At 37.2% G+C, this 12,261-nt stretch overlaps 2 protein-coding genes across 2 annotated transcripts; both read left to right on the top strand.

Moving 5' to 3' along the window:
• Nucleotides 1-2,872: 2,872 nt before the first annotated feature.
• On the top strand, nucleotides 2,873-5,330 carry LOC137732551 (uncharacterized). Its single transcript, XM_068471870.1, has 6 exons — nucleotides 2,873-3,302; nucleotides 3,510-3,546; nucleotides 3,949-4,185; nucleotides 4,286-4,333; nucleotides 4,595-5,040; nucleotides 5,124-5,330. Exons 1-6 carry the CDS (start codon nucleotides 3,001-3,003, stop codon nucleotides 5,194-5,196), a joined length of 1,143 nt encoding a protein of 380 aa, XP_068327971.1. The 5' UTR covers nucleotides 2,873-3,000; the 3' UTR covers nucleotides 5,197-5,330.
• A 606-nt stretch (nucleotides 5,331-5,936) lies between these two features.
• LOC137730890 (heat shock protein 90-5, chloroplastic) lies at nucleotides 5,937-11,510 on the top strand. The gene is made up of 19 exons (XM_068469890.1): nucleotides 5,937-6,404; nucleotides 6,681-6,754; nucleotides 6,990-7,115; nucleotides 7,200-7,293; nucleotides 7,447-7,530; nucleotides 7,640-7,783; nucleotides 8,000-8,116; nucleotides 8,442-8,489; nucleotides 8,575-8,649; nucleotides 8,772-8,876; nucleotides 8,995-9,135; nucleotides 9,432-9,524; nucleotides 9,660-9,737; nucleotides 9,826-10,080; nucleotides 10,164-10,266; nucleotides 10,354-10,528; nucleotides 10,610-10,715; nucleotides 10,880-10,969; nucleotides 11,059-11,510. The coding sequence occupies exons 1-19, from the start codon at nucleotides 6,132-6,134 to the stop codon at nucleotides 11,260-11,262; spliced, it is 2,385 nt and encodes a 794-aa protein (XP_068325991.1). The 5' UTR covers nucleotides 5,937-6,131; the 3' UTR covers nucleotides 11,263-11,510.
• The last annotated feature ends 751 nt before the right edge of the window (nucleotides 11,511-12,261 follow it).

Here is a 12,261-nt window from a genome sequence, read left to right as displayed (position 1 = left end):
TTTAAATTTGTATGAAAAGGAACAAATGGTAAAACGACAACGCTCATCAAACTCTTGTACGATAAAAATTGCAATAGTTACTGGCCTGAGTTGTAGGATTGTGATTTCTTTATTCCGAGGAATTCCTTGTATGCCTAATGAACTTGTACTTTTGTATATATCGAGCCTCCTAAAGGGAAGAATACACATCAAATAATGTAACATAAGCAGAAAAAACCGAAAACACTGCATTGGATCAAATTTGAATAAGAAACATCCATGTATATGAGTTGCATGTAGTGGATTTTTGAATCACTACTCTCTTTCATATATACAATTAAGTGCTCGCAAATATGTTTAGAACTAATTATTTTGGAATTAGAATATTATTAAAGGGGTTTTTATCGATCCAACAAAGTTTTTCAGTGGAGAAATCTTTCAGTGGGTGTCCCTCGTCTAAAGTGTAACTCTCATTTGTTTTTTACTTTACCCTAGGGAGCAACTCATCAAACCGCCTCTAAATGTGTAACTTTTTTCCAGGGTCGGAATTTGTGCAAATGTTATGTAGGTGCATGCCATTTTGCGTATAGCTACCACAATCGTGTGCTGCATGCATGCCACCACATTTTATACCAGCTACTTTTGCAAGGGGTAATATTAGAGAGTCCAAATTTTTAAATCAAATTTAATAAACCAAATGATTTGGATGTTAATGATTGGATTATTATTAAGTGTTATTAACATGCTGATTTTTTTTTTTTTTTTTATGACACTCCATTTGGTTTGCAAATTTAGTTTAAAATTTTGATTTCCCTAACATTACCCTTCATAAGATGGTACGAGGCAGCAGAAAGGAGATTGAGTTTTCAACGTTACCTAGGTCTACATTGCTTGAAGAATCATTATATATTAGATCAAATGAGTTTAAGGAAATAATTGTGAATTGTATATCTACATAAACAATGTAAAATTCAATTTGAATTTGAAATAATTAGGTACCATGTATCATTAGCATTCATGAATTAATTTTTTGTTTTTCTATTTATGTGAATCCACGCACTTATGTATTTTCTAATATTAAATAGTTTAATTCCTTGCATTGGAAATATTATATGACATTCCAATGAGGGTGATTTAGTCTTTAAAAGGGTAGTGACTCCATATATATATATATATATATATATATATATTTTTTTTTTTTTTCCCTCTGCACTCTTCTCCTCATTTCTATTCTCTAATTTTCTCATAATTTTTCTACTGTGAAATTTCAAATGCTAGAAAACAAAAAGGTGTTTGCATGATGAGAAAAAGAGAATGTGAAAATTACTTAGATTTTCTCGTCTGCAACAAGTTGTAACTCAAGTGAGTTCTAGTAAAAGTATAGGTTTATTTTCTGTTGGTCGGTGTTTTTCGCACATTTCTTTTTACATTTAACATACTTTTTTTAATTTTTTGTTGATATATCAAATAAATTGAATAAGACCAAGAGATAGAGATTAACAAATAGTTTGTGTGAGGTAAAATTAGTGGATGGATAACACTACCATTTTAGCTACGCCTCCTAAAACTCTACCTTATCTCACTTTACCCTTTGAAATTTAAGTTTCACACTTTACACTCCGAAATTCACTATTATCAATTGATTCACTTTGCCATGGCAGCCATATTAGCAATTAAGCGGCATCATCATACCACATCTCAATTTTAACAGTTCTATTGATGAATTTGACGTAAAATGACAAAGTGAAGTAAAAATAGAATTTCGAAATACAAAATGACAAAATTTGAATTTTCGATAACAAATAAAGATCAAAACAGAGTTTCAGTTAAAATAAGGCAAAAGTAAATACAGTCCAATATGTAATCATTTGATGCTCCCTCAGCCATCCCCCACCCAGCCACCCACTCATTTTGTTTTGCTTATTTTTTCATCAATTACCCCACAAGTTCATCATTCATTTTACTTTTGCATTTTGGCTCTCTCAATTTTAAAGTCCGCTGGGTTGCAATGTAAGGCAAGTCATAACATGATTCCTGTAGATTTTTTAAGAGCAAACATTCAAAATAAATTTTTAATCTAACTGCAATTCTATGAACTATTTATTTATTTTTATTTTAGTTTGCTACTATATATTTGCCTTGGAACTGACCTTTTGTGTGAAAATTTGGTTCTTATTCGCTTTTAAGGAAAATCAAATTTAAAATCTCTCACTTACAAATATATAGAGATAACAAATAATTTTTTATTTTATTTTATTTTTGAACAGAGATTTTATTATTATTTTTAAACATATTTTCCAACAATTCATTTATTTTCCATTTATTTCAAAGAAACCAACGTATCACAATCCATTTGGTAGCTGTAAAATGGCCTCATTGATTTTATTTTTACCAAAATAAATTCAAGGTATGATTTTTAGGCAATTGATTTGCAAAATTCTTGCTCTTTCTTTTTCCTTTTATTCCTTGGATTTTCTTTTTTGTTGTCCCATATGATTATCCGACAAGAATTCCTTGCTCTACATATCTTGTCGTGTCCTTCAAATCTTTGGCTCTGAATACCGACATTGAGGACTCGTTTGAAGTATTTTTTAAATTGTTGAAATTGGTTTTGGTGAAAATATTTTTATAATCAATATTTAGTAAAAATGCAAGTGAATTCTGAAAAATCATTTGAAGTGTTTCCTATAAAAGCACCATTTCAAATGCTTTTGGAACTTAAAAAATATATATATATTTTTTTTAAAACCGTTTTTGGTCATTTTGAAAAACACTTCAAAACGAGTCATAATTCAGGCATTTTATCTCTAAAAACAAAATGGAAAACCTTGTTTCTTTTTTAAGAAATTAAAACACAAACCTTTTAAACCTTCATGCTTTAAATTCCCATGATTCAAATTCTCATATTTTGCATTTCATATATCACACAGTCTCATACCAAAAAAATACCAACTTCAAAAACAAAAGCCAAACTTTACTCTGCACCACAATTCTCTCCCAAAATTTTCCACGGATCAAGAAATGGGGTCTGCAACATCGTCTATGGCTGCAAAGTTCGCATTCTTCCCACCGGACCCTCCGTCATATGACACGTACATCGACGAACCAACCGGGAAAATGAGGATCTCCGATGTTCTTCCTCGAGACGATGTTGACGTGGTGAAGCTGAGCACAAAAAAAGGGAATGAGATCGTGGCTATGTATGTCAAAAATCCAAATGCTTCACTCACTCTGCTTTACTCCCATGGAAATGCTGCTGATATTGGTCAGATGTACCACATTTTCACTGAGCTTAGTCTTCATCTGGGTGTCAATCTCATGGGGTCAGTATATATTATATCACTTTTCATGTGCTTTTCCTTCTGATATACGTTCCCACTTAATTTACGTTTCTCGAGAAGTGATTTTTGTGCACAGTTGTTTATTTTTGACATTTAAATTAAATAAATCAAATGAAAATAATCTCCGTGTTTAGATGGTATCTATCCAGATTAGTCGTGATTTTTTTTTTTCTTGTGCTATATTTGCAGCTACGATTATTCTGGCTATGGACAATCTTCTGGAAAGGTATAATCTGCCCAGCTAGCTAGTTCCTATATAAATTTCTGTAACTAAATCAATTGTGTCAAATCCGGTATTTGATTGAACACGTGTCACTGACATGACCTGATTTGGCAAATGGCATATTCTAAATCCCGATTATTTTATAAAGAACTGTTTGTTTACTTCTTTGTTTTGGATTGGGAAAAACAGCAGTTACCATTTAGAAATTTGATGTTCCCAAGTTTATGCATAGATGATAAATTAATGCTTCTTTATCCCCGCGATATATCTCCTCTCTCTCTTTCTCACTCGTCTATGAGCTATCAAGTGAGAAAACAAGAGAGTATGAGATGTATCCCGTTACACGAGAGATTTTTTTGTCTAATTTCGGACCAGATTGACGATAATGTGCCTTTGTGAAATTAGCCAAGTGAGCAGGACACATATGCAGACATAGAGGCAGCTTACAAATGCCTTGAAGAGAAGTACGGCATAAAGGAGGAAGACGTTATTTTGTACGGACAGTCAGTTGGTAGCGGACCGGCTTTGGATTTGGCCATTCGTTTGCCTAACTTGAGGGGTGTTGTTCTTCACAGTCCGATACTGTCCGGCCTTCGAGTGATGTATCCTGTCAAGAAAACATTCTGGTTCGACATTTATAAGGTTCAAACCTCTTACTTTTTGCACTCTCGTTGAACAAAATCAAATTTTTCGTAGACCGGTTTATTGAATTCCACCATGAAATGTTTTGTGTTTGTTGCAGAATATCGATAAGATCCCACATGTCAGTTGCCCAGTTTTGGTGATTCATGTAAGTCTTCATATATTAATTCTTGGAATACTTTGATCCTGCCACATTTCTTTGCAATTCAATAGTTGCAGTTTTGGTATGGACCTTTTGGTAATTCATCTAAGTCTTCATCTATTAATTCCTCGTAAAATAGACGGTAATCTTTTAATAAAGAACGGACATCATGCACAAAGAATTTACGTTTTGACTGTAGCCTTGGAATTTTCTAATCCTACCACATTTCTTGGAATAATCCCAAACTCCTTTGTTTAAATTTTATAGGGAACTGAAGATGAAGTTGTGGATTTCTCGCATGGAAAACAGCTGTGGGAGCTTTGCAAAGAGAAATATGAACCCTTGTGGCTCAAGGGGGGCAACCATTGTAACTTGGAACTCTATCCAGAGTACTTGAGGCATCTCAGGAAGTTCATATCTGCCATAGAGAAACTACCCCGTCTTCGAAATTCAACCGAACAGAATGCAGATCAATCGGAGTCACCTCTGAAGACTGAAGACAACAAGGACAAGGCAAGATCAAGCACTGACTTGAGGGACAAGTCTAGGTCCAGCATGGGGCAGCGAGACAAGTCTAGGCTCAGCACAGACAGTAAAGAGAGATCAAGAACAAGCACTGAGAAAAGAGAGAAGTCAAGAAAGAGCACAGATCGGTCTGGAAAGGCAAGGAGCAGCATAGATCAGTCGGAGAGAGCTAGAAATAGCTTCGACCGGTGAGTTGATTATTGATAAATTTATGTTTTATCCATTTCGTTTACAGTTTTTGCTAATGCCGGCTTAAAATCAATGGTGGCAGATTGGGAGATATGGTGAGGTCAGTTGGATTGTGTAACGTAGATTGTCTGAAGCAGGCCGTGTTAGAGGCTTGAGTGCTCTCGTACCTTGGATTGCAATTTGTTTATATACTGGTACATGTTTGGTTGATGGAATGTTTGGCTCAAGGGAATGCATTTTTGCCCTAATATCTTATCAACTTGTAATAGCTCAATGCAGCGCCACTCCTCGCGGGGTTTTTCTTTTTGATCCGATCCAATCCAATCCAATCCTAGACGCCAAACTTGACCCTCGAGGCCGTCTCGGTCTCTTGTGATTTCTGATCTTAAAATATGTTGCAGGGTTTTTCCTTCTGAGTTTATTGAATGTTTCACTGCAAAAGCTAAATTACACATTCACCATGTTGGAATGTAATGTCAGTTGTAGCCATGTTTCAGATTGTCTTGGTTGATATGGTTGAGTTGGCAAAAGGAGGGAGAGAATTGCCAAAAGACAATAGAAGCAAAGCATATAAACCAAAGATTGAACTTAAATGGGTACTTATTGGCTAATACAATCAGACAAGTGATTAATAGCTCAATTTGTTAACATTATTCGATGGAACAGTTTCATTAAGTTAATTCAATTTTAATTTTTTTCTATTCACATTTTTAACAGATGATCGATGTGAGCTAAATTTAAGACGTATTTAACTTTAAATATAACACAAAGTTGACAAGTTACTATACGACTGGCAAGTTAATTCAATTTTATTGCTAAAATTAGAAAAGAAAAATGGAAAATGAAGAGGATAAGGTTGAAGGTGAAGTGGCAGAAAGAATCTGGGCCTCACAAGTTCCACAGAAGGAAGCTCCGAGTCCAAACAAAACGGAAAACCCCCAAGTTTTGCACTTTCTAGAACACTCCACCCTCCCCTACTTAAAACCTGATAAACCCTCGCAGCTCACGAAAGGGTTTTTACACTGTGTTTGGCACAACTGAATTATCGCCTCATCCCCAACCCAACTACTTCTGTTAGGTTTAGGGTTCAATGGCTCCAGTTCTGAGCAGAAGCATGGCAACTGCTTCTCTGGCTTCGCTTCCTTCTTCGTCTCCATTCGCACTCAGAAACCCCAGCAGGGCCTTGAGCCTCAGAAGCGCTTTTGTGCCGCAGAATGGGCTCCGAAAGGGCTTCTCGTGCGGTGGATTGAAGTGGAAGGTTGAGAGCAGGAACAGACGGGTGTCCGTCCGCTGCGACGCGGCGGTTGCCGACAAGGAGGAGGCCACCGATGCCCCCGGTGAGAGATTCGAGTACCAGGCCGAGGTGGGTTTCTCTCTGTTTCTTTAAATTTTGGGTCTTTTATGTTGTTTCTCAATTGAGCTCTGGGATTCCCAAAATTTGTAGAATTTTATGTATTTTTACTGTTTATTTGCAATGAAAATGGATTCCTGTGCTTTAAATTATGGGTCTTTGCCATTGTTTTCGACAGAAAATGAGAATAATAATTGCTTATCGTTTTCGTATTCGTTATCGCGAGGTTTCGGTTTTTGGTGTATGAGTTTTGGAACTGAAAGTTGAAGAGTTTGAAACTATTTGCAGGTGTCTCGGCTTATGGATTTGATAGTTCATAGTCTATACAGCCACAAGGAGGTGTTCCTTAGAGAGCTTGTGAGGTGAGCTTGCATTTCCCTACACTTCATTAAAAGTTGTTTTGGTGATTCATGGCCTATAGGATATGCTCTTTCTGCTTGTAGAATTTGCTTCCTTAGTTTGTTCTTTGAACTTTTTGATAATATAGATTTTAAATTTGGATTGATTCGATTGAATAATGTGCTCATTATGATGCGTTTTGTGTGTACCTGTTTATTTGGCCGTGTGGTTGACTTAATTTTGCATTTCCTGTTTCAGTAATGCTAGTGATGCATTGGACAAGCTAAGATTTTTGAGTGTGACTGAGCCCCATCTGCTTGGAGATTCTGGTGAGCTACAGATACGCATCAAACCTGATCCAGACAATGGGACTGTCACTATCTCGTATGTTGTTTCTAAATCTTTGCTTTATCTTGTCACTGGATGAATCAATGGGAGATATTTGAAATCTGATTCTCTGTATTTTAGGGATACTGGTATTGGAATGACAAAAGAGGAACTCATTGACTGCCTTGGAACCATTGCTCAGAGTGGTACTTCAAAGTTTCTAAAGGCTCTGAAGGTTCACTCCTATCTCCCTCTCCCTCTCTCCCCTCGCTGCCCGGCCCACTGAGCATCACTGAATGCATTATTTTGCACTTTGTTGTTTCTATGTGAATCCTTTTGAGTTCTTTGATGCTTTCGAGTCTTATCTTTCAGCCTTTTATTTTGGTAGGAAAACAAGGATCTTGGTGCAGACAATGGCTTGATTGGTCAATTTGGTGTTGGGTTCTATTCTGCTTTTCTTGTTGCTGACAAGGTATAGTATGATTTCACACTTATTTTATACCTAGCTATCTGCTCGTAGCTAGGATTCTACTGTGGATAGCTGTGTTGCTAATTTTCTTGTATACATTATGCAAAATCAGGTGGTTGTCTCTACAAAAAGCCCAAGGTCAGACAAGCAATATGTTTGGGAAGCAGCAGCTGACAGTAGCTCTTATGTTATTAAGGAAGAAACTAATCCTGAAAATCTCATACAACGTGGAACACAGATTACCCTCTATTTAAGGGTAGGTACCCCTTACTGGCTACTTCATTTCTCATTTCATGGTATTTATTCATTTGCTTGGGACTTTCCTCGTTTTTTGGTCATTGAAGTTATTCCAGCTATTGCAGATTTTGACAGATTAAGTCATTATTATTTGCTAATTTCTTTTCTACTGATTTCTTTGTGGAAAGTTAATAACTTATGGTGAGCCGTCTTAAATTTAAATTTCTCCTTGCAGCCGGATGACAAGTATGAATTCTCAGAGCCGGCCCGGATCCAGGGTTTAGTGAAGAATTACTCACAGTTTGTTTCCTTCCCCATCTATACATGGCAAGAAAAATCTAGGACTGTTGAGGTGAGGACTGCATTTTCTTCTTCGACAGATCATTTTCCCCCTATATGGCTGGTTTTGGAGAGATTGGTAGAGTTGAATTTTGCATGTGATTGGTTCCTAATGGTTCCACTATTACTTTTTTTACTAGTCAAATGTGTGCATGAAAAGTGTTCATTGTAGGTGGCAACCAGGAAAATATTGTTATCATAAAGTTACTCTTTGAATAAGCCGTCTTCAGTCGATAAACTCTTCAATAGCTTACATTCTAAGCTTAAAAGTATCTGTTCTTTAACAATGAAGCAATTATTACCTTTGCTTGTCCTCATTGAGTGGAAACTTTTGGCAGGTTGAAGAGGAGGAAGAACCAAAAGAAGGAGAAGAACCAAAACCAGAGGTAGTTTTACATGGGATTCATAATTTTTTGAAATGTCGTTCGATCTTGGTCCATATTACATTGAAATTACAATGCTCGTTACCAGGGTGAGAAGAAAAAGAAGACAAAAACTGAGAAGTATTGGGATTGGGAATTAGCCAATGAAACAAAGCCTATATGGGTGAGTTGAAGCTATAATGTTATTTATTTAGATTTAGTATGGCCTGTTTGTTTAATGTGCACATATATTCTTTCTATACATATTACATCCTTCTTAAAAAAAATGTTTTTGTTCTTCTGCAGATGCGGAGTCCAAAGGAAGTTCAAAAAGAGGAGTATCAAGAATTTTACAAGAAAACTTTTAGTGAGTTCCTGGATCCACTTGGATACACTCACTTCACCACTGAGGTACTGAAATGACTATTGCTCTCTCTCATCCCCTTTGTCTTATTGTGTGCCTTAATAATTTGGTTGAAACAGACAATATGACTGGTTTGGAGTTTACTTAACTTTGATATCTGCGCAGGGTGAGGTGGAGTTCAGGAGTGTTCTCTATATTCCTGGAATGGGGCCTCTTAACAATGAAGATGTAGTAAATCCTAAAACAAAGAATATACGTTTGTATGTGAAGCGGGTATTTATCTCAGATGATTTTGATGGTGAACTGGTAAGTTTTTACATTTTGGAAACCACATGTATTTGAGCTTCCATTTTGTTCTTTGTTTTAGTGAAGATGTTTTTTTGTTGCATATACTGTTGTGCGTTAAATTTACATTGTGATTTTACTTTATGATTTAAAAACAATTCATACATCATTAACAATGTTGTTGTTCTAGATTCACATGCATATAATTTTTTATATAGCAAATCCACATTCGCATGCATATTCAACTTGTGATGTATATTCTGGAATGTTGAAACTATGGTTCATCGCTGCAATACACTGAATTAGTCTTTTTGCAGTTTCCGCGATACCTGAGCTTTGTTAAGGGTGTGGTGGATTCAAATGATCTTCCTCTTAATGTTTCTCGCGAGATTCTTCAAGAAAGTCGAATTGTAAGCCTAAGTTTTTCCGCCAATCTTTTATGCATTTTGTGAAGCAAATGCTATTGTTCTTTGTTTTTGTTATGCATTGGATACTGTTATCGGTTTCTATTGTGATCTTAGCCTCCGTCCATCTAATATTTTCAGGTAAGAATCATGAGAAAGAGACTTGTGCGGAAGACATTTGACATGATTCAAGATATTTCTGAGAGTGAAAATAAAGAGGTTGGTGGCCAGCAATTGAGTTGTCTTTTCTTCTTCCGTTGCACCCGAAAATTATTATTGACTAGAAAATGTTTGAATTTGATCCCAGGATTACAAGAAATTATGGGAGAACTTTGGCAGGTTCATAAAGTTAGGTTGCATTGAGGACTCTGGAAATCACAAGCGCATAACACCCCTGTTGCGGTTCTACTCTTCAAAAAGTGGGGAAGAACTGATAGGCTTAGATGATTATGTTGAAAACATGCCTGAGAACCAGAAGGCAATCTATTACTTGGCATCAGACAGTCTACAAAGTGCAAAAAGTGCCCCTTTCTTGGAAAAGTTGGTCCAAAAAGGCATTGAGGTATGTGTCGTGCGGAATTTGTGACAGTGCTGTCTCTCTATTTCTTTCTCTCTTTCTGACATTTCGTCTTCTTTTTGTCTTAGGTTTTGTATTTAGTTGAACCTATTGATGAAGTGGCTATCCAGAATCTACAGACATACAAAGAAAAGAAGTTTGTAGACATCAGCAAGGAAGATTTGGAGCTTGGTTAGTAATTGGCCTGGCCTTTCTGTACTACATCCAACGTTGTAGCTTCCTTGTTGTGTCTTTCTCACCAAAAGTTTATTATACCAGGTGACGAAGATGAGGTCAAAGAAAGGGAAACTGAACAACAATACACTCTTGTGTGCGACTGGATAAAGCAGCAACTTGGTGATAAGGTGGCGAAAGTCCAAGTCTCGAAGCGTCTAAGCTCATCTCCCTGTGTACTTGTTTCTGGAAAGTTTGGATGGTCTGCCAACATGGAGAGGTATTTGACTTGACCAGACCAGTGCTGTTAATTGTTTGCCTTCCCGTACTGTGATTGTGATAAAACATTTTGCTTCGGCAGATTGATGAAAGCACAGGCCCTTGGAGACACTGCAAGTTTGGAGTTCATGAGGGGCAGGAGAATATTGGAAATTAACCCAGATCATCCCATTGTTAAGGACCTAAAGGTAAGATCGCGAATGTTCTCTTCCAAAACACTAATTTAACTCTGCTAACTGAGAGAGGCGCATAAAAACGTGAGAGAGAACAAAAAACTACACAACTTCGTGTCGTGTCACTAGAAATATTCACGACTGAAGTACTGGACTTATATATGGATTGACTATTGCAGGCTGCTTGCAAGAATGCCCCTGACAGCACTGATGCCAAGAGAGCTGTAGAACTCTTGTATGACACAGCATTGATCTCCAGTGGATTCACGGTGAGCCGCAAGCATTTGTTTCTTCGGTTCTTGTAATGTGATAGTTTAACAGTAACTTTATGTTCTTACTTCTTTCTTCAATGACGCAGCCCGACAGCCCAGCTGATTTGGGAAACAAGATATACGAGATGATGGCAATGGCCCTCGGGGGAAGATGGGGTAGATTGGAAGACGAGGAGGCGGCTGACGGTACTAATGCGGCAGAATCCGATGCGAATGCCGCTGAAGCGGTGGAAGCACAAGTAGTTGAAGCATCAGAAGTGAGGACAGAGAGTGATCCATGGAGCGATTAGATGTGTTAGTGAGATTATAATATGTTGGATAAAAATTTTGGCCATAATTTAGTTACAAACTCAAGGGGAAGAAGCATAAGGTTGCTATGCGTGGTGTGGGGGAAAGCATGCCTTTTGTGTAGCTCTTCTCCCGAATGTTTTGTTATGGACTTGCTTTTACCAATTCTCTCCTTACGAAAACGATTCAGTAAACTGGAATATTAGGGACCTCGGTAACGTTCTATAAAATGGTTTTTGAAAAACTCGTATTCCGCGTTGTGATTTCAGAATGTGTCTATAGCTACTGAGAATGATTTTAGAGAATGAAAACATTGATAATGCACCTCATAGCAAGTAAAAGAAAAAGGTAAACATAAATTTATGTTTGGTAGTAGTGTCAGTGTGGTTGGGATGGTGCGGGTGAGATTAGTCAGTAAAAATGGTGGTTGGAGTGGCGGTTGAAGTGGTGAGAAAAAAGGTGTTAGTGGTGGTGGGATACAGGTGGTGGCGATAGCAGGGTAGAGAGAAACGGTGGAGGGGGAGGCGGGTGGTGGTTGTGGCGGCGACGGTGTTTGCGATGGTGGTATAGGATGGTTTTGTTAGCATTAAGGGTTGTGAGGGAGGGTTCTGAAAATGGTGGTTGAGAGTTAGGGATGGTGGTAGAGGTGGTGGTGGTGGCCAAGGTGAGGATAATGGGATGGAGAATGTGATTATGGTGGTGGCTGCGATGGTGGTAGTGGTGGTGCCTGTGACTGTAAGAAAAATTATCTACTTCTCTTATTAAAGAGGTGTACAAAAATATGATTACCATTAGTGCTAATTACATTTTACACCTTTAAAGTTTGAGGTGGTTTGCCACTTAGTACTACGGTCTAGTGGTATTTTTCTTCACTTATAAGTAAGAGGTCTTATGTTCGATTTTTGCCAAATGTGAATTTGAACCACATTATTGCTAGCCCATTGTGAAGTTAAAATCACCTCTGTTTGAGGTGGTTTAAATTGAGCCACGAGGTTTTAATT

This window comes from Pyrus communis, chromosome 4, assembly GCF_963583255.1.
Source record: "Pyrus communis chromosome 4, drPyrComm1.1, whole genome shotgun sequence".
Taxonomy (NCBI): Eukaryota; Viridiplantae; Streptophyta; class Magnoliopsida; order Rosales; family Rosaceae; genus Pyrus; species Pyrus communis.
Note: the sequence above shows the minus strand (reverse complement) of the source record. Positions and strands in the feature narration are given on the sequence as shown.